This window comes from Mustela nivalis (genome assembly GCF_964662115.1).
Source record: "Mustela nivalis genome assembly, chromosome: 4".
Classification (NCBI taxonomy): domain Eukaryota; kingdom Metazoa; phylum Chordata; class Mammalia; order Carnivora; family Mustelidae; genus Mustela; species Mustela nivalis.
In genome coordinates this window covers 66,136,059-66,157,121 of record NC_139023.1, presented here as the reverse complement: position 1 = coordinate 66,157,121, position 21,063 = coordinate 66,136,059, and the positions used below count along the sequence as shown (strand labels likewise).

Sequence of the window (21,063 nt, the reverse complement as noted above, 5' to 3'; positions counted from 1 at the left end):
CCTGCAGGACACACCTAGGACTTGAGATTAAGTTGGTCCTGAGAAAGGACTTTTGGGAGGGGGGGCTGATGTGTAATAGTTTCCTAGGGCTGCCCTAACAAAGTCCCATACCTGGGAGCTTTAAACGACAGACATTTACTCTCCCAGAGTCCTGGAGCCCCAAAGTCTCCGATCCAGGTGTCACCAGGACCAGGCTCTGGAAGAGGGCCCTTCCTTCCTTGCCGTTTCCATCTCCTGGTAGCTGCAGACGTCTGCATCTGCATCTGCGGCGTCTCTGGCTTATGCCCCCCTCACTTCAGTCTGCCCGTTGGGCTTCATATGATCTTCTCTGTCTGCTCTTCTCAGAAGGACACGTGCTGTTGGATTGAGGGCACTTCTGGCTAATCCTGGATGAGATCCTTAATGACATACACAAAGGTCTCTTTTCCAAATAAGGCCACATTCATAGTTTCTGGAGGCTAAGACTTTGACACAGCTCTTTGGTGACCCCCATTTAGCCCATTACACCAGGTGACCCCAGCAGGGCCCTGCCCTCCACACCGCCCACTCCCTCCACCTGGTACATCATCGTGGCTTCCTTCTCTGGAAGGCAGCTTTCAGCCCCAGGTATGGAGAGAAGGGACAGGCCAGAAAGAGGAGTGGGTGTGTGGTTGGGGGTCCTAGGCCTGGCTCTGGGCAGACCCAGGCCCTGCAGGGGGAGCTGATACGAAGCATCTTATTTGATATCTTGAGGTTTTTCCCAGTATGGTCACCAGCCACCGTTCCTTGAGCCCAGAAGGCCCTCCTTGACACCTTCAGTGCCTGAACTGCCCCTGCAGGTGGCAGGCGGGCCCCGGGACGGGCACGGGGGCCCAGGGTGCCTACAGGAGAGCCGGGGCTAGGGTTCCTGGGGACGTGGTCCCATTCCTCGCACCTCCACTGTCTGCGGTCAGCCTGGCCGGTGCCATCCTCCCAAACGGCTGTGTCCTCGTGAGCAGCGCGGGTCTGGCCCCGTCCTCCTGAACAGTCATGTCCTCGTGAGCAGTGGGGATGCAGAGAGGACCAGCCTGTAAGCACAGCGCTGAGGCCGACTCCATGCCCAGCTGCAGAGGGGCTGTGGTGTTGGGCGTTGGTCTTGCCCCTGAGCAGACTGAGGACCCCAGGAACCCAGACTGAAAGCTCTCCCTCTCTCTTCCTTTTTCAGGCTGACCCTTGGCCCCTGCCTGGCCCTGCTGGCTGGCTCCCACCCACCGTGGTAAGTCTTAAGTCTGGGGAAGTGGAGGGGTCCCCAAGACAGCACTTTGAGGGGCTTGCCCTTGGGAGGGGAGGAGCTGCGATTTAGGGAGGGCGGGGTAGAAGACAGAGCCATCTGATGTGGGGACCCCAGCCCTGCCCCAGCCCCACTCGTGTTGCTGCTTGGATGCTGGTGTGGGATCAGTTCCATGGCTGTTTCTACACCCTGTAAAAGGTCATGGCGCTGCCATTAGTGGAGAGCGCTCTGTTTTCAGGAATAGAGATGATAGCGTGATTTGCTGCAAGGTCAAGTGCTGCCTCAGGAGGTAGGAGGGCAGGCGGGGAGACTAAGGCCCAGGGAAGAGGTGGAGCAGCCCAGAACTCTGACCTCAGGCTCCCATAGGGACACTAAGGCTGGAGAAGAGGCCAACATGGATCTGACCCCCATGGGGACGCCAGCTGCTGCCTTGACCTCAGGCCTTCACATCCATCTCTCTTCCTGTCCAGTGAGGGCCAGTACATCCCAGGGAGAGCTGGTTGGCTCCTGGTTCTTGTCCTGGCCAGTTCTCACCCCCACGCCTGTCACCCAGCCTCCCTGGGCCTCAGCCACCTTGTTGCCCACCCTGGATGTTGCTCTGAGCCCTTGTCCTGTCTTTGACTTCCTCCCCCCAGTCAGTCCCTCCCAGCAAACTTCACCTCCTCTGTCAGATCTGCTTGCCCCTGAGGTCATCCCCTAATCTACCTGCTGGGCCTGCCACCACCCCTCCAACCCATAGCCCTTAGAGGCCCCCACTCCAGCCCAGAACTGCCATCCTGCCTTGTCCTGGCTGGATCATGACCCAGGGGCTTCTCACCTGCTACTTTATCTCAGCCCTCAGCACCCATTGCACAGACGGAGAAACAGGCTCAGAGGGGCTAAGTAGGTTGAGGCCAAACGGCCAGCACAGGATAGAGGTAGCTGAGTGTCCAATGTGTCTTGCTCTGAGGTCCTCTCTCCTCCCTGGGCAGACTGCAAAGGTGAACAAGGGGAAGAGGCCCATCTCTAAGCCTCTGTCTGTCATGGCCACCAGTGGGCACTGAAGCTGACTCAGGCTTGGGGGGGCTAGGGTGGCCGTGCCCAGCCACAAAGTCTAAGTTCCCTACCCTCCAAGAGATAGCAGGCAGTCTGTGACCCCAAACTGGACCCTGGGGGCATGACAGGCTTGGCAGGGATCTGGATCTGTGGACAGAGTGGGAGTGGAGGCCCCCCAGCCTGGGAGCTGCCCTCCACCAGAGCCCCAGTGACAACTATGCGGGGGATGGCCAGGTGCCAACATGGTCAATCGTGCAGGGCATACCCCAGGAAACTAACTGGATGAGACAGTTAGCGACTCCCTGGGGACCCCATGGTCTGGCCTCTCTAACCCTCAGATCCTGCTGTGGGTTTCGTCGCAGAGTGCCCCTTCCTTTGGCCTCCTGTCCTTTGTGGGATCCCAGCTTGGGAGAGGAGAGGCAGGGGATGTGGGGGCTCAGCACCAAACAGCCCGGCCTTGCCCCCGCCGCTCCCTTTCTTGGCTGTGGGTCTGGGCAGGGGAGGAAGGCCGCCTTGGTGAGGCAGCATTGGCCTGGGACAGGCCCAAGTGGGACCTGGGGTAGGTCCTGACACTGGCGGAGCCACAGAGAGGGATGTGAGCCACTAGAGGCATGTGAGTTCAGCTCTGCACAGAGGCTGTGCCAGGCAGGAGAGTGGAATTGGCCTGTGGAAGAGTAAGGAGGGAGGGTGAAGGGAGATGCCTGCGCCTACACTGGGAACCTAGTTCCTCAGTCCGATGTTGGTGTCAAAGGGCAGAGAGGTGGGGGTAGTGAGCTCCCTGCATGGGATGTGAGCACCCGCTTCTTGGTGGGGGGCAGGGTTTCTGGGGCCAAGGAGACAGAGTCTGGCTGTGAAGGGGCTTTGCGGTTTTGCTGGAGAGAAGCCAAGGTGGCCATGGGAGTGTGTATGCTGGAGGACCAGCAGGGAGCTTCCTCCCAGGGCACCCTGGGACCTGGGGCACTGGGTCTCTGACCCCATATGGGATGGGAGAAGGGTCGGCTAAACCCCATCAGGCCAAGGTGCAGCCCTGAGTCTCAGCTGGGCCTCTGGACCTTAGAGGGTAGAAGGCAGGAAGTGCTGCCTAGCCGGGGCTGTTGGGAGGACCCGGCAACAGGAAGTGTTGCATGGGGAGGAAGCCCGGGCAGCCGCAGGCCCCAGAGGTAGTGGGTGGCCGTCAGCAGGAGGGAGCTGTGGACCCCGGCAGTGCTCAGGGACATGTCGGGGCATCAGGCCTCCCCTGCCTGGGGGAGGCAGGCTGCCAATCTGCCCTGTGACCCCTGAGTCCCATGGCCTCCTGGGGCCTCAGGACACCTGCCCCTAGCCTATCCACGGACAGGAGCAGAGCCATGTGCCGGCTCACTGCCTTCAGGTTAGTGGGGCAGCCCATGGACTGGGGGCTTGGGAGGTGGCCCTGGCCCCGTGTTTCCAGAACGGCATGGGAGGCTGAGCTCTGGACTCCAGAGCTGACAGGCTCTGAGGAGAGCCCTGAGAGCTGGGTGGGGCACAGTGGGAGCCCCACTGCACCCCACCATGGGCTGCTCAGCCTGCAACTGGCAGGGAGCTGGGGGCCCAGGTTGGGGTACACCTTCCCATTGTATATGCTGGCGGACTGGCCTAGCCTTTGGGTCCTGTGTGCGTACACATTGAGCGAGTGTGTGTGCCCGGTGGGGGGTGTGTGTGAGTGTGTATGTGTGTGCATATGCTTGGGGGTCTGGCAGGGAGATGAAGGGCTGGGGGGGCTCTCCTCATGAGCCCCGGTTCATGCCCCTTCCCTCCGTCATGGCTGGTCACCAGCTTCCGGCCTCTGTAGGAGGTTTTGGTTTTGATTCTCTTATGGAGAAAGATTCTGGGAAGACGAAGGCAGGGAACTGAGAGGGGAGAATGGATGGGCTATGTGTGTGGTGCTGTGAGCCCAGCAGCCCCTAGGGCCTGCCGGATGCCAGGCTGGGGGAGTGCCTGTCCCTGGCAAGCCCACCCCCACCTCCCAGTGTTTACTGACTGTGTAGCTTTGGGTGAGTTACTCAGTCTTGCAGGCCCTCGATGTCTTCATCAGTGGTGTGGGGGTGATGCTGACGCACACAGCAGGGGGTGTTGGGATGATGACATGGGCTGATCCGTGAGAAGCACTGAGACTGGCCTACAGTGAGTGCCCGGTGCACTTCTACCAGCCCTGCTGTTCTAGTCTATAAAGTAGGACTAAAGCACCGGGCCTGTGGGACTTAAGGACCTATCAGGTGGGACTTGGCCCCGGCCCATGCAGGGCTGGGTGGCGGCAGTGATGTTTCTGACCTGTGCTGGGGCTGCCAGCCCCGGGCCGGGGGGCACCCAACAAGGGTCTCATTAGCCTCTGGAGGCCAGGTGTGTGCGTCTGCTTACGAGGGAGTGAATGAGTGTGTACCAGTGGGAGTCCAGAGATATGTATTTGAGTACATAGTGTGCTTGAGTGTGTGTATGAGTGTATGTCTAAGAACAAATGTGCGTGAGCACGTGTCCAAGTGTGTGTATATGTGCCTCTGTGTGTGTACATGTGTGTATATGTCTCTGTGTGTGTATAGGTCTGAGTGAGTGTGTATGTGTGTGCATATGTGTCTGCTTGTATGTGTGTCTGTGTATTTGTGTGTGTACAGGTCTGTGTTTGAGTGTGTACATGTGCGTGCATGTGTTTCTGAGTGGGTACATATGCACGTATTGGTCTGCATGTGAGTGTGTGGGCGTGCGTGTGGCTGCGTGCATTCGGGGACTCCCAGCCCCACTGTGCCCTGCAGTTCGGGGCCGGTCCGGTCACCACTGACAGGAACCCTGACTGTGGTCACACAAAGCGCCAGCTCCCTCACCACAGCCAGGGCTGTGTCTGTAGGTGTGAAGGAGGAGAGCCATGGGAGCTTGGGCTCCAGGTCCCCTGCTCAGCTCTTGTGCACAGGCTCACACCCGTGTACACTCATGCACACGCTAGTGCGCACACTATACCCTGCATGTGGGCCATGTGGGTCCCATGCACAGCCCGTCTGAGCACACTGCCTGCAACTCTGACAGGGTGTGGAGCCTCAGGGCGCATGCGAGCCGGGTGGGGGGTGACCACATGCTCTGGGGTTTACAGCCACATGGGGGGGGTTGTGATCCACCAAGCGACAATTGGTGGAACTCGACGAGGGCTGTCTCTGTAGGCCAGTGCAGTGTCACCCACCTGCTCGTTCCCCTCCCTGCGCCTCAGGCCTCCGGGCACCTGGACTAACCTCAGCTTGAAGAGAAGGTCCCAGGTGAGCGAGGAGCAGAGACCAGAGAGTGCCCGAGGGTCTGCCATCCCTAGTACACATCCTGCACACAAAGACCTCGTGCTTTCTGGAAGGCCCCACGGAGCCCAGCAGCCACCACCGTGTCGGCCAGCCACCTTACCGCTGATATTCGTGTCATCGGAATCCTGCCCAAGAAGGCTGCTGTGAGCTACAGGGAACAGACCGCCACTCCCAGCCGCCAGCTCACTGGGCGGCCTCAGTCCCCTCCTCCATAGAGACAGATGTCCTGAGGGGGGTTGGGCCGCTGTGAGGACAGGGCTCTCTGTGTCCACTATAAATGAGAGGAAGCAGAGGCTCCCTGGAGGACAGGCCTGGTGGGATTTGAACCCAGGCCTGGAGCACTCAAATGACAGGTCCCACCCAGGGGGGCTCAGCAGACACTCCCCCTCCCCCAGAAGCACACTAAGGGGCTTGCACTGCTGTGTCTGTTCCTGCAGAAGAAGGGACTGACGCTTCCTGCTGATGAGCACAGGGGATGAGTGAGTGGACTTTGACCATAAGGGTGCTGGGTGACACCAGGAGCCTAGAGGGAGGTGGCCAGGGAGACCAGGCTGGCCAGGAGTGTGGGTGTTTCTTGGGGACTCCCCTCAATTTTCCCAGGCACCAGTGGAGCTGGAGTCTTTGAGCTGGACTGAAAGTCCCTAAAAGCTGTGTGGTCACCTTGGCCAACATGGCCCGTCATCACCCCTACCCTCAGCCACCATTTCCTTCCCATTTCTGTTCCAGCCCGGCCTGGCACTCGGCTCTTGGTCAGGTGCCAGACCAGCTCATGCACTGGTGCAGGGCAGAGCTGGGTGGGGCGGGAGGCTTTAGGGACATCAGGATGGGTTTTCCTTCAGATGGTCTGTCCTCTGAAACGAGGACATTCCTAGGGGAGGTGAAGTTGAGCACAACCTAATTCTGTCACCACCCACCCTCCCCACCCAAGGTCCAGCTGGCCACCCAAGAGCCCTCATCCTGCCCACAGAGAGACTGCGGTCAGGCAAGAGTGAGGCTCTCACAGGCCTATACTTGCCTGGCCCCTGAGCTAAGCCAGAGTGGGGCTCTAAATTCCCATAGCTCCTCCCCTCCAATTTCTCCCAGGTGCAGTGTGAGGAGGAGTGGGTTCCATCCATTCACACTGCAGCTTCCCCCACCCCAACAGACACACCAGGTCTCCTTACAGATTGGGGAGGATACAGTATGGGGGGAGAGAGCTATATTTTGGCTTTCTGTGCCTTCCAGGCAAGTGCAGTCCCTACCAACCACTAGAGTCAACATTCTGTGCCTCCTTTGGGGTTCCCTGGGTGCCCCTCTGTGCTGGGCCTGAGCTGGTGAGGATGGGGGAGGGAGACAGTGACAAGCTAGTGTGTCAGTGTTACCTGGGGGGAAGACTGTGTTAGCCCCATGGAGGGACATAGGAACCCCTAGAGGTCAGGGAAAACCACCTGAAAGAGGGGACACTTGAGCTAACCTTCATTTTATTTTTGGATTATTCGCTGCTAGTATTGTAGAAGTATGAGTGGTTTCTGTGTATTGATCTTCCTGCTAGCCTGTTTATTAGTTCTAATCACTTTTTTTTTTTAAGATTTTATTTATTTATCAGAGAGAGAGAGGGGGAGAGAGCGAGCACAGACAGACAGAACGGCAGGCAGAGGCAGAGGGAGAAGCAGGCTCCCTGCTGAGCAAGAGGCCCGATGTGGGACTCGATCCCAGGACACTGGGATCATGACCTGAGCCGAAGGCAGCTGCTTAACCAACTGAGCCACCCAGGCGTCCCAGTTCTAATCACTTTTAAGTAGGTTCCCTGGTATTTTTTCTATATGTAATCATCTAAGTTGTGAGTAGTGTTACTTCTTCATTTCCAACCTGGAGACATTTCTTTTTCTTGCTCAATTGCCTTGGCCAGCAGCTCTGGTACAAGTTGGATAGAAGCAGCAACAGCAGAGTTTTCCTTGTCCGTGCTCTTAGGGGAAAGATTTCAGTTTTTAACCATCAAAGATGATGTTGACTATGGGCTTTTCATAAACACTCTTTTACCATGTTGGGGAAGTTTTCTCCTATTCCTAGTTTGTTGAGTGTTGTTCCTAGCAGGAAAGATTGTCACATTTTGTCGAATGCTTTTTCTTTGTCTGTTGAAATAATCGTATGGTTTATCTTTTTTTTTCCTTTTTGGTATGATGTATTACAATCATTGAATTTTAAGTGTTAACCTTGTGTTCCTGGGATAGAGCACACTTAGCGTGGTGTAGAATCCTTTTTACAAGATGCAGAATTCAATTTGCTAGTATTTTGGTGAGCATTTTTTTAAAGGGGGGAAGGAAAGAAGGAGAAGGGGCAGAGAGAGAGAGAGAACACTAAGCAGGCTCCATGTCCAGCGCAGAGCCTGACATGTGATGTGGCTCAATCTCACAACCATGAGATCATGATCTGAGCTGAAATCAAGAGCCTGACACTTAACTGACTGAGCTTCCAGGAGGCCCTCGGAGAGGATTTTGGTGTCTACAATCATAAGTTATTGGTCTGTCGTTTTCTTGTGTTGTCTTTGGTTTTGGTATCAAGGTAATACTGGCCTTATAGAGTGAGTTCCTTCCTCTTCTGTTTTTGGAGGAGTTAACTATGGGTTGGTGTTCATTTGGACCAATTTTTGGAGGCTAAGTTAGTTTAGTTGCTCCCTAAAGGCTCTGGAAGGCACTGCAGGCAGTGGAAACTGGGAGCTGTAGCCTGGAGGTGTTGCTTGGTGGTTCTGGGTCTTGGATTCAGGAGCCACTGGGTTTGGATGGCACCGGTCTATGGGAGGTGGAGGGCAGAAGAGCCTGCTGGGAAAGCTCCATGGGGGCTGGATCTGGAAAGGCCAAGTGCACATGATGAAGCCCTGGAGATTTGGAACAGAGGTGATGGGAATGGCATGTGTGGGTGGGGGAGAACATGCTGAATGGAGGTGATGGGGGAGAGAATGGAAGCTGGGGAGGAAACTGAGACAAGGGATGGTGGGGAGGAGGACAAGCAGGGGGGCTGGGAGGAGCAGGAGGAGGCAGTGGCCCTGAGTATCCTGCCAGGGGAGGGATTGGCAAGGGCACTAGGAGCAGAGGCACACAGGTGGGACAGAGCCTCTCCCTGCAGTGGCAGGCGGCACCCAGAGCCAGCCTGAAGTGGAGGCGGGGAAACCGGGAACCAGTGCTGCGCACAGCTGCACAGCTGTACAACTGCACAGCTGAGTGGGAGCACAGAGCCCCTGCCCCAGCTGTCCCAGCTGACCCGCAGCCTGTATGCAGGAGGGAGATAGAAGAGGCAGAATGCTTGGGGGGCCGGCAAGGCCATAACCTACCTTTGGCCAGCCTGGGGGTCTCCTCGGAGAGGAGCCCACATCTACAGAACAGGTGGGAACTGCCAAGGACTGGACGTCTGTCTGGCTCCTGCAGGGATCCCCGGGGTGTGGAGACCGGTGGCCGCAGATGGGTGAAACAACCTGCCTGAGAGGGGACGGGAGGACCCACAGACCCAGCCGGAGCCCCAGTGGCCGCCAGTTGAACCAGCTTCACCCCGGCCACAAACCGCAGAGGCCGGCCGCGCTCGCCCCCGTTTGCGGAGGCGCAGACGGAGGCACTGGGAAGACGAGACCCTCTCCCGAAGGGGCTGGCCAACCCGGGAGCCTGGCGGGCTCGGGGCCGCACTCAGACGTCCGCGTTGCGCCCCAGAGCCGCTGGGGAAACTGAGGCCCCGCACGAGGGGAGGGAGCGGTCCGCGGTGGGGCGCAGAGCGCCGGGTCTCCACCTGCCGCGCCCGCCCCGCCCGCGAGGGGAGGAGCCGGCGGCCGGGGGGCGGGGGGCGCGGGGGCTTCGGCGGCGGGGCGCGCGGCATGGCGGGCGCGGGGCGCGGCCGGCAGGGCTGGGGCGGGCGGGAGGCGGGCGCGGGGGGGGCCGGCCCGGGGCAGTGTCGATGCGCGCAGGGGCGGCGGGCCGCCGCGTGGACGCCGTGAGTACCGAGCCCGGAGCGCTAGCCCCGCTTCCTGGGGGAACAAAGGCGGGCGTGGGCCGGGCGGGGCGCGGGGGTTCTGTCCCGGGCAGCAGGCTCCGGGGGGCCGGGACCGAGCCTTTGTTCGGAGCCTCGGCTGTGGGCGGGGGCTGGGCCGGGGCTGCGCGGAGCCGAAGGGGGCAGCCCAAGCCCTGGAGGAGGAGGATGCTGGCTCGTCCGCAGCCCAGTGGCTTTCTTTGTGTGTGTGTGTGTTTTGGGGAACGGGGTCTGTAGTGGCAGGAGCCCCAGGGGACAGGGCCTCTGTGTCTGACCCTGGCTGCAACGCTGGTGGCTCAGTGGGACACGGACCACACTCCCGGTTGACACTCCGAGTCCACTGGGCCCCAGGAAGGACCAGGCACCAGGGTTAGTGGGGGCAGGCACAAGAGAAATAGTGCCTCGGGGCAGGGTTGGGGGGTAGTCTTGAATATGAGTAGGCATTCAGATGCCTCACAGAAGAGGGGACTGTGACATGATCCCAGGGTCCTGGGATCGAGTCCCACATCAAGCTCCTTGTCCAGTGGGGAGCCTGCTTCTCTCTCTGCCTGGCACTCTACCTGCTCTGACAAATAAATAAAATCTTAAAAAGAAGAAGAAGATGAGACAGTGAACCTGGGTCTTGAAGGATGAATAGGAGTTCTTCATGTGAGAAGGGGGAGTGGTCAGGCATGCCAGGCAGAACCCAGGTTGGGAAAGAGCCTGGCGTGTTTCAGGGAGAACGGCTAGGATGATGAGCAGGAGGCTGGATGGGGAGCAGGGGAAACAGGGAACAGGGTGGATACCAGTCAACCCACCAGAAGGTCATCGTGGCCACTGCCAACAAGCATGTGCTATATGTCAGGCTGTGTCCACTCTGTGTCCCCATTTTATAGCTCCAACAACTACGGCCTAGGGATCCCCCAGAGACTGAGCCAGGGTGGGAACTAGAGACTCAGGGCTACCTGCTTTCCTGCTTCCTGGTCTTAGGGCCTTAAGAAAGGGATGGACAGAAGCTGGCTAAAGGCAGGCAGGAGGGGCGCCTGGGTGGCTCAGTGGGTTAAAGCCTCTGCCTTTGGCTCAGGTCATGATCCCAGGGTCCTGGGATCGAGCCCCGCAACAGGCTCTCTGGTCAGCAGAGAGCCTGCTTCCCCTCTTATTTTTGCTTGTCTCTTTGCCTGCTTGTGATCTCTGTCAAAATAAATAAATAAATAAATAAATAAATAAATCTTAAAAAAAAAAAAAAAGGCAGGCAAGAGTGGAGAGTAGGGCATTTGGGGCCATGTCCCTCATCCCTTCTCTGCTAAGGAACAGAGATGATGGAGAGGATGCCCGAGGCCTGCCCTGGCCCTTGTACCTTTTTAAAGCCATTATAGTCACCTCCCCCTGGAAGCCTTCTCCCTGGCAGGCTCCATCATAGGCTGACCTGGCACACAGACTTGGGGTGGTTATGGCATTAGGCCTGACTTACCTGGGCCGATGGTTTCTTTTTCTTTTTTTTTTTTTTTTAATTTGCTTATTTATTTGACAGAGAGAGAGAGATCACAAGTAGGCACAGAGGCAGGCAGAGAGAGAGAGCGAGAGCCCAACGAGGAGCAGAGAGCCCGACGCAGGGCTCGATCCCAGGACCCTGAGATTATGACTTGAGCTGAAGGCAGAGGCTTAACCCACTGAGCCACCCAGGTGCCCTAGGCCAGTGGTTTCTTGAATTTATTCACTGCTATCCCCTAGCCTCCCTGTGGGGCTGTTAGTTCGGCCGGTGTGTGCTGAGTGAACCAACAATAGTGAAGGAACACGCCCCGTTCTCAGTGTCTCTGGGGCTCAGGTGTGTGGCCAGATAGACCAGGTGCTGACCAAGTGGACCAGGTGGCCCTTTCTTTCCCTGGGGTCCCACCTGGAAATTGGTTCCCTACCCCTTGCTGCCTCGACCCTTTAGGCTGTCTCTAGGATCTCGGTGGTGTATCCCCCAGCCAAGCCATCTAATGTCCCCCAGTCCTGGCTGAGACATGTCTCCTCCTTTTTTTGCAGCTTCATGGCGGCTGAGGAGATGCATTGGCCCGTCCCCATGAAGGCCATTGGTGCCCAGAACTTGCTAACCATGCCTGGGGGCGTGGCTAAAGCTGGCTACCTGCACAAGAAGGGTGGGACCCAGCTGCAGTTGCTCAAATGTGAGTCCTCTGGGTAGCAGGGAGCAGGATGGGAGGGTGTGAGAATGGGCCTGAGCCCCAGCCCTGTGGCCCCACTGCCCTGTTGGACCTCTGTGGGCAAGCAACTTGTCTCTCTGAGCCTCTGCCCAGACATGGTAGGCCCTCCATTGTTTTCCTTCCCTGCATGGCCAGTACCCCCGGGGGACCTGAGTCAGCCTCTTCGTTCCCCAGGACTGTGGGATGACTTGGGGTGCTACTGCAAAATGGAGATAGGATGGGCATTTGGTACACAGTGCTTCATCTGCACCAGGGGCTGGGGGCCTTCGGTGGCCTGGTAGGTGTGGCCTTGTCCCATCCCGTGGGTGTTCAGTGAGTTGGTTGATGACTTGGTCCAGCTGCATGAGGCCAAGGCTCTGGTCCCTAGGACAGCAGGTTGGCAGAGAGTGGGGGCCCCCAGGTCTGGGAGATGCCCAGTTGTCAGGACATTGAAGGTCAAAGAGCATCAGGGCTTTGCCTGTCACTCTGACCATGCATGAGCTCCCCATGCTATGACTTTTGGCCCTAGCTTTGTGCTTTGGTGGGCTAGCCTAGGTGGTCAGAGTCTCCCCGGGCCATTGGTTTGGCCAGGCCTGCCTTGGAGGGTGGTGCTCTGGGGCCTGTCATCCTGCCTGTGGTTTGCTTACACTGGGCCTCACAGTGGGCTTCCTGCAAGGAGGCAGCAGGCTAGCCCAGCTCCTTCCCTTTCCCTTTAGTGGGGTTCAAAGGCAGGAGGACTGCCCTGAGCCACCCAGAGCCTCTGGGATAGCTTCCCTGTGGGATCTGCCCAGCAGCCCCCCAAGGCTCACCTCTGCCCTCGTCATGCCACCCTCAGGGCCACTGCGTTTTGTCATCATTCACAAGCGTTGCATCTACTACTTCAAGAGCAGCACGTCTGCCTCCCCACAGGGCGCCTTCTCTCTAAGCGGCTATAACCGGTAAGTGCCCCGTAAGTTCCCGGTAAGTGCCTGCTGCCTGCCATGCCCACTGTGCCCTGGCCAGGCCTGTCCCTCGGTCCTGCCCACCCCTATGGAGGGTCCAGGCTGTCTTGAGACGGCTCCCACCCCACCCTTTGGATCTTGTCCAGCCTCTCCCACTTGCTCTCAGCCTCCCCGGGGCAGGCCCGGGGCGAGGCTTCCTGCGCTCTTCTCAGCAGAGGCTCCTGGGTCCCCATTCGGCTTCCACTCCCCTTCCCTGCTCACCCAGCGCTTCTCCTACCCTAGCCTCCTTCCAAGGCGCCAGGAACATACTTCACCCTAAGCCCTGCCTCAGGCCTCCCTGGCTTCGGGGCCTCGCAGGCTAGACCCAGCTCCTTGCTTTACATGAATGGGTGGGGGGCTGGGTCCATCCCACAAGTGCCTCTGTGCGAATGGGCAGGTGGGTGCAGAGGAGCCTTCTAGATAGGATGGGGAATGTTGGCAAGGAAGACATTATTAGCACCACTTGGGCCCACCCTACAGCATCAAGGGCCTGCAGAGCGAGTGAAGTGTGACTCCTGGGCTCTAGGTCTTAATGTCACAGCATGGGCCCAGTTCCCTGGGGCATGAGGTGGGTGCCTCCCAGCTCCCTAGGAGGGCCCAGCCCCTCCTGTCTCTGAGCACCTAAAGGTCCCATGTCAGTCGCAGGACAGAGTGACTCAAGGTTGTGGCCACAGACTCAGTGGGGAGGACTTGCCCAGGCATCAAGCCCCATGCCAGGCCTCCAGGCCAGCTGGGGCACCACTAAGGAGGGGACGAACCTAGAGCTTGTGGCTGCCAGTGGGCATCCATGGCTCAGAGCTCTGGCGTCCCCCCCTGCTGCCCTTGCCCTCAGCCTGGTGGAGGGGCATACCTGCCCCAGGTGACTAGCCCGGTGGGGCTCCCTCATGGTAGACTTTGTGATCTCAATATATCCTGGTGGGGGGAGTAGCCACAGTAAGTCACGTCCCCCCTGTGTTCTCCAGGATGCCCCTGTGGGGGCAGCAGGAGTGGGGACAGGGGCTGACATGCTTGGGCCCCCAACAGGAAGGCCCGCCGGGACAGGCAGGTGGCCTCCAAGTAGAGGGACATTGGTGGGTGGCGAAGGCGACGTGTCCTCGTTCTGCAGCCATGTGGGCTGCTGCTTCCAGGACAAGCTCCCAGACCCCAGAGCCCTGTCCACTTGGTGCCCAGTCCTCGCCTATGCACTTCCCTTTACCTGAGGCTTTTAGAACTTTGACCTGGAGGATCCGCAAGACAGGCCGTCCAGACACAGCTGTGTCCTTGAGGGCATGATGGGTGAGAGGTGCCAGGACCATCAGGCTGACCGGGGGGGTGACCACCGGCCCTGTGCCCTCAGGGTGATGCGGGCAGCTGAAGAGACAACGTCCAACAACGTCTTCCCCTTCAAGATTGTCCACATCAGCAAGAAGCACCGCACCTGGTTCTTCTCGGCCTCCTCTGAGGACGAGCGCAAGGTGAGCCTATATTTGGGGTCGGGGGGCTGACAGGGCCACCGTCCAGGCACTGAGAGCATGTGGTGGGGATGCTTTGTCCCTCCTCAAGCCCATGGCCTGGTACCAGCACCCCACCCTCAGGAGGCATCTCAGAAAGAGCTCTTAATGGGCTACAGCAGGGCCAGAGCCCCCAGAAGGCCACAGGGGTCGTCTCCCTGACCTTGTGCAGGCCAGCCTGCGGAGGGGGTGGGTGGAGCCCTGTCCCGGGCCGCACGCACCCATGGTCCACACACACCCACCACACCCCGACTGCCCCACAGAGCTGGATGGCTTTGCTGCGCAAGGAGATCGGCCACTTTCACGAGAAGAAGGAGTTGCCCCTGGACACCAGGTGGGCCTGGGCAGGGGAGGGGGGCCTGGGCTTGACGTGTGTGCCTGCCTCCCACCTCTGGAGGCTTGGCCCAGGCCATGTGTTCGTGTGTATGCATGTGCGTGTGTATGCGCTTGTGCCTATGTATGTGCGTGTATGTGTATGCCTGCGTGCACACTCACTGGCAGTCTCTACAGGGCAGAAGGGACGTGGGGCTAGCCCTGAGTCCTGGCCCTGTGTGGTCAGGCAGGGGAGTGAGGGGGGCACCACAGTCTCTGGTCCCTGGGTCTGTGTTTCTCACCTGTGAGGAGCTTCTCCGACTGTGTGTTTTTTCCTTGTGTTTATCTGTGGGTCTAGCTCTGTACGTGTCCACGTGTCTGTGTGTGGTGTCTGTGCATATGTCCGCATCTGTGTGTGTGTCTGTGCATCAGTCACATGTCCGAGGGCATGAGTGTACATCCATATGTGTGAATGCAAGGGAGCTCCCCTGCCCGGTGCTCACTGTGACCCACCCCTGGCCCCTACCTCAGTGACTCCAGCTCGGACACAGACAGCTTCTATGGTGCAGTTGAGCGGCCTGTGGACATCAGCCTCTCCCCGTACCCCACAGACAACGAAGGTGAGGCCTGCCTCTGCACACCTGTCCCACCCCCTCCACACCTGGCCACCCCTGCCATGGGAGGCATGGCTGGCGGTCTTCCCCATGCAGCCCAGGTCTGGGGTTCATGCCGTGGCTGGGGCCTCCCTGACCCTCGGCTCCCAGTGTCCTGAGGGCCCCTGGGTGCAGCTGGGCCTAGGCCACCTTGTGTCTGATGCTCCATGTACCTTACAGATTATGAGCATGAGGATGAAGATGACTCGTACATGGAGCCTGACTCCCCCGAGCCCATGGAGCCTGAGGGTAGGTGGGCAACCTCTGAGCCTGGGGGGCTCCTGGGGCTGGAACCCGGAGCAGAGCCCCTCCCACACTGGGAGTACTGGCCTGAGTCCTGCTCTGCGGGGCCTCAGTTTCCCTGTTGTGGCCCAGGTGTCAGGAGGACTGATCTGGCTGGCTCTGCTCACCGGCTCCTCCCATGTCCAGGTAGCCTGGGGTGGAGCGGACAGCTGATTTGCAAATAAGTGAGGTGGAGTGGCCCACACGTGCGATGCTGAGCCCAGGGTGGCTCTGGGGTGGAGAGTGGGGAAAGGGACATTGAAGAGTGGGTGTCTCAGCTCCCTGGAGCACCTCTGGGCTAGCCTGTCACTTATCCACCTGCTCCCCCTGCCCTGACCTCCTGAATCATGTGGCCTGGCATGGGAGAGTGGCGTACATGCCACGTCACATACGTGTGTCACAGCGAAGCATAGGGCCCGACAGGGGAGGGCTGTGCCTCTGTCCTGCCATCTGTCCCTTACCACTATCCCTTCCACTGTCCTGGGAACTCGGGACAATCCCTCTACACCTGGCCTCCCTGTTCCTCTGCCTGCTCTCCTTCAGTGACCTTGTTCTCTGCCCTTCTCAGCCCCTGTCACTCAAGTGCAGCAGGGGCAGGTCCAGCCCCCTTTCCTGCTCCTGGTCCCCTCCCTCTGAAGCAACCACCAGGAGCTGTGGGTCATGAGCCTTGACTTCCCTCCTGGCACAGAGCCTGTGGTTCCAGCCCATGTCCATCTGCCCTGCCCCCGAACTGCAGCCATGCATGGCTAGAGATGAGCATGTAGGGGCCTCAGTTTGTTCCCTGCTGCATGCCCACAGACCTGCCCACACACGTGTTCCGAACCCTTCTGAGTCCCTACTCCAAGCAGGCTTTCCCCTCTCTCCCAAACATCTCTCACTCTGGTGACCTCCCCATTCTCAGACGCAGCACCTAGCACCTGTGAATCTAGCTGTACGTGACCCAGGGCTCTATTCCCTGTTCCTCAGCTGCCTCGCTCAGCGCTGGGCGCCTTGTGCTCTGGGTCCTATCCCACCTCACTCAGCCCTACACCTTAATGCTATCCACAGGAGATGGACCATCCAGGACTTAGGCTTACCCCACAGCTCTGGGACAGCCAGGGTCATGGAGAACCTGTCCACTGGCCTTTCCAGCCAGTGCCCCTCCTGGAACTCCAGACCTGTGCCCCGATGGCCCCCCTACACCCTTGCCTCTCCTCAAACCCCAGACCTGTGTCCCCACCGCCGCCCACACAGCCTCGCCTCTCCTCGAACCCCAGGCCTGCACCCCGACAACCTGCCCCACACCTTCGCCTTTCCTGGAACTCCAGACCCAGGCCTGACAACCCACCCCACACCCTCGCTTCTCCTCGAACCACAGACCTACAGCCTGACGGCCTGACTCATACCCTCACCTCTCTTGAACCCCAGACCTGCACCCCGACGGCCTGCACCACTCCCTTGCTTTTCTTCGAACCACAGACTTGTGGCCTGACATCCCAACCCATACCCTTGCCTCGAACCCCAGACCTGTGCCCTGACAGCCCTCCTCACACCCTTGCCTCTCTTGAACCACAGATCTGCACCCCAACTGCCTGCCCTGCACTCTCTGTGTTCTTACAGCCAAGTAAGTCCAGCCCTCATCTTCCTCCCAAGCTGCTCCTGTCCATCCTGCTCACCTATCTTAGTGGGAATAGCTTCCCCTCACTGAGGTGAAGTCCTCAGAGGCCCCCTTGCCTCTTCTCTCTCACCTCTACTTCTGGGAAGCTGATGGCTCCCAGAAGAATGAGGAAGGCCAGGGCATGGAAGTTGGTGGTGTTGGCCAGCTTCCAGCAGGTAGCACATGCTCACTGACTGGGTCCCTTTGCTCTGCAGACACCCTGACCCACCCGCCGGCCTACCCGCCGCCTCCTGTGCCTACACCCAGGAAACCAGCCTTCTCCGACATGCCCCGTGCTCACTCCTTTGCCTCCAAGGGCCTGAGCCCCCTGCTGCCACCCCCACCCCCTAAACGTGGCCTCCCTGACGCCAGCCCAGCTCCCGAGGACTCCAAGAGGGACCCACTGGGCCTGAGGCGGCCTGAGCCTGGCCCCAGGGGGTCCCTGGCCCCACGGAGGATGAGTGACCCCCCGCTTGGCCCCCCGCCAACCACGCCCAGCCTCTGGAAAACCCCCTGCTTCCGTGAGAGTGCCAGCCCCAGCCCAGAGCCCCGAGTCCCCAGCCACGGGCCTGGCTCTGCCTGCAGCTCTGCCGGCATGGCTGCTGCCTCCTCCAGGAACTGTGACAAACTCAAGTCCTTCCATCTGTCTCCCCGGGGGCCACCCACGCCTGAGCCTCCACCTGTGCCGGCCAACAAGCCCAAGTTCTTAAAGATGGTGGAAGAGGCCCCCGTCGGTGAGGCAGCCAGGCCCAGACTCTTTGTGCCCCCTGTGGCCCCCAGGCCCCCCGCACTGAAGCTGTCCACGCCTGAAGCCACAGCCAGGCCAGTGGTCCTGCCAAGGACAGAGAAGCCACCCCTCCCCCACCTGCAGTGAGTAGACTTGGCGCCGGTGCCCCCCGGACCCCCTCCCCAATGGCCGGGTTCTTGTGTGGGTGCCCTGGCCTCCTCAGCTTTGGCACAGTGCTCGTGATGGGTACCAGGCAGCCATAACGTGAGAGCAGAATGGCTGCCTGATGGCCCCGGCCTCCTGTGGCCCTGCAGCCACCCCTGCAACTGACCCACCCCTGCCCCAGAGGAAGGTCCAGCCTCATGGGTGGTGGACCTGGGGCCCATTGCTGTCTGGGGAGCAGTGGGCAAAGGGATCTTTGGGGAAACAGGCCTCCCAGGGCCTGTGCAGTGTCAGGGGAGGGCGCTTCAAGGCTGAGCACCTGCTCTGGGATAGATGGTGGTGGGTGGAGGAGCTTGGGCTGGGAGCTGCTAGGAGCTGGTGGGCCTTTGCAGGCCCTCCTGAGCCGGCACTGTCCTTCCCTGCCTGGGGTCTGGAGCCACCAGGGCTGCCTCTGTTCCCTTCCTGACTGGGAACTCGCCAGAATGCAGAGTATGTTGGTGACTGATGCTCGAGGTTTGCTCAAAACACTTTGTTCTTTATTGCTGGGGACTCTTGGGGGACTGATGTGTCCCCTGCTGGCACAGTGTCACTCATACCAACAACCTGAGGTCAGCGATGTCTGGGGCCCCAAACCACGAAAGTTCTAGGAGCCACAGGGGGAGTCCTGAGTGGGCATGCTAGCCCAGTACTCCCTGAAGGCCTATGACTCTGGGATCCTTCTCCCTAGGACTCTTAGCTCTGCTGCCCGAGGGAGGGTGCCCCATGATGGTTCCTGTTTCACAAGGGGCCGCAGGGGTGCAGACTGGGTCAGTTTGCCATGAGCTATGGCCCAGCCCTGGCCATAGCCCAGTGTGGGCTCTGTCCGTTTGTATCACCTGTTCTCTGTGGCTTGGGGAGGTGTGTGACTAGGCCAAGGTCACAAAGCTGGTTAGCTGCAGAGCTGGGGCCCAGCCCCCCAGCCTGAGGCCTTCTGCAGCGTCCAGGGCACTTGCCTGTGCTATGACGACAGAGGAATTCAGGCCCCCAGCACCCCTCTTGCCAGCAGCATTGGCAGCCATAAGCCGGGAGCAGGCAATTCCTAGTGTCCCAGGGCGGTTGGCACTGGCCTATCTCAGAGCTCTCTGGTCTGGGCCTCTGACAACCATTGGGGTGAACAGGGGTGGTGGGTGGAGGTTGGAGGGCTGTGACAGTGATGTGCCCTCCTCTCCTTGCTCCTCTCCCAGGAGATCACCCCCTGATGGGCAAAGTTTCAGGAACTTCTCCTTTGAAAAACCCCGACGGCCCTCAAAGGCCGACAGCACTGGTGGGGAGGACTCTGACGAGGACTATGAGAAGGTGGGGCCAAGGGGGAGAGCCCAGCTTGCAGCAGTGGGTGGAGGCTGGGGGAGAGCTGCCGGCCAGGGTGACTCCTCACTGAGCATCTTGAGGGAGGAGCTGCCCAGGATGCCGGAGTTGTCGGTGGGGGGGCGGTGCAGGAGCACCGTGCAAAGCCCCAGATCTGGGCACAGGCTGGCAGCCCGCGGTGAGGGTGGGGCACTGGCTACAGGCACCACTCGGATCCTGACCCTGACCACCACTGGTGTCTCCAGGTGCCGCTGCCCAGCTCTGTGTTTATCAACACCACGGAATCCTGCGAAGTAGAAAGGTTAGCACCCAGCACTTCTTTCTCCAAATCCTTGTTTTTCGCAGACATGTGGTCCCCCACTTTTCTGTCCCCCTCACTTGCCTTATTGCTGGGCAGTTGCTAGCACAGGGACATGGCGCCGAGGACAACAGAGGCCATGGACTCAGTCCCGGGGCTGGTGGTCACCCTGGGCGTGGCCCTCTCGCAGCCTGTTGCTCTTGGGACCTGTGCTGTCGAAGAGCAAGAAGATAGAAAGCCACACGGAGGACCAGGGCTGGAGGGTCCTCGTGATCGAGGTCTGAGGATGGTTTGCCTGCTGACACAGCTGTTGTATTTTAGGCTGTTCAAAACCACAAGCCCCCAGGGAGAGCCCCAGAATGGACTCTACTGCATCCGGAACTCCTCCACCAAGTCAGGGAAGGTAGGCGCCCCAAGCGTCACCCTAATGGGCTGAGGCCCCTGGGGACACGGCTATGTGGTGGCTCCTCTCTGCTCACACCCAGGCGGACGGCAAGTGTGGCGCTTTGTAGTGTACTCGCCCCTTCCCCAGGTGGCTCTGATCAGGGATCTCGGCCAGCTCTGTTCTGGGGTCTCTGCCTGGCAGCCACTGCCCTGTCTGTTGTCAAGAACTGAACACCGTTTGCAAACTGGGGGAGATACTGGCCAGTCCCCCAGCATAGGTAGGAGCTGGGCAGGAAGCACTGGGTGTCCCAGACTCAGGTGGGGCTGGGGGTTTTCAGGCACCTGCAGGGGCGGCTGCCTCGGGCCGAGGGAATAGAAGTCGGCTGCCAGTACCTCTGCTTCTACGAGGGTGGCTTGCAGTGAGCCTCACTTTTCTGCTTCTTTTCCTTCGTTATTTATTTACTCATTTAAGTGAGCTCCATGCTCAGCAGCGGGGCTTGTGCACATGACTCCAAGATCCAAGATCAAGAGTCACACGGTCTACGGATGGAGCTAGCCTCTCTCTGTTCTGTGTGTGTCAGAAATGGTTCTAGGGCGAGCCACGTACCTGGTACTGCTTCTCGAGTCTTCCCAGAGGCTATCAGGGCAGGTCCACTGAGGCTGGGGTCTGCCCATTTGGACCCTGCTGGCCGTGTCCCTCCCTAGATCACCAGAAAGGTCCCGGGACCCAGCTGTGTGCTTCTGCCTGTTCTTTGGTCCCTGTGGCCCATCCCCCAAGGCTGGGGCTGCTCTCCACTGACCCATCTGCTGCTGCTCTCCCTGCAGGTTCTGGTCGTGTGGGATGAGAGCTCCAACAAAGTGAGGAACTACCGCATCTTCGAGAAGGTGGGCCCTGCCCCTGGGCCCTGGCTGGAAGGGCACCCCTCCCTGGGCCTTGAGTGAGACGGGGGATGGGGGTGGGGGTGGCAGACACAGAGCCAACACAGGGCAGCTGGGAACTGGCCTGGCTGTTATCCTCACTGCTGACCACCCCTTGTCACGGGAAAGCCCCCCAGACTCTGCTGCT

The 21,063-nt window shown here is 59.6% G+C and overlaps 1 protein-coding gene across 6 annotated transcripts in view; it reads left to right on the top strand.

Annotated features, from left to right (window-relative positions):
• The window catches only part of SH3BP2 (SH3 domain binding protein 2), a 36,812-nt gene that overhangs the window by 13,453 nt on the left and 2,296 nt on the right, over positions 1–21,063 (top strand). For 5 of the 6 annotated variants that reach the window (XM_082727099.1, XM_082727100.1, XM_082727103.1 and 2 more), the window contains 12 exons: positions 1,184–1,234; positions 11,575–11,714; positions 12,565–12,667; positions 14,046–14,163; positions 14,463–14,533; positions 15,043–15,131; positions 15,345–15,413; positions 17,298–17,952; positions 19,195–19,306; positions 19,561–19,616; positions 19,935–20,016; positions 20,823–20,882. In XM_082727099.1, the coding sequence (XP_082583225.1) occupies positions 11,579–11,714; positions 12,565–12,667; positions 14,046–14,163; positions 14,463–14,533; positions 15,043–15,131; positions 15,345–15,413; positions 17,298–17,952; positions 19,195–19,306; positions 19,561–19,616; positions 19,935–20,016; positions 20,823–20,882 (1,551 nt within the window). In that variant the 5' untranslated portion in view covers positions 1,184–1,234; positions 11,575–11,578. Of the gene's footprint in view, positions 1–1,183; positions 1,235–3,394; positions 3,654–11,574; positions 11,715–12,564; positions 12,668–14,045; positions 14,164–14,462; positions 14,534–15,042; positions 15,132–15,344; positions 15,414–17,297; positions 17,953–19,194; positions 19,307–19,560; positions 19,617–19,934; positions 20,017–20,822; positions 20,883–21,063 lie in introns of those variants that run through there. The other variant, XM_082727098.1, reaches the window with a different exon arrangement.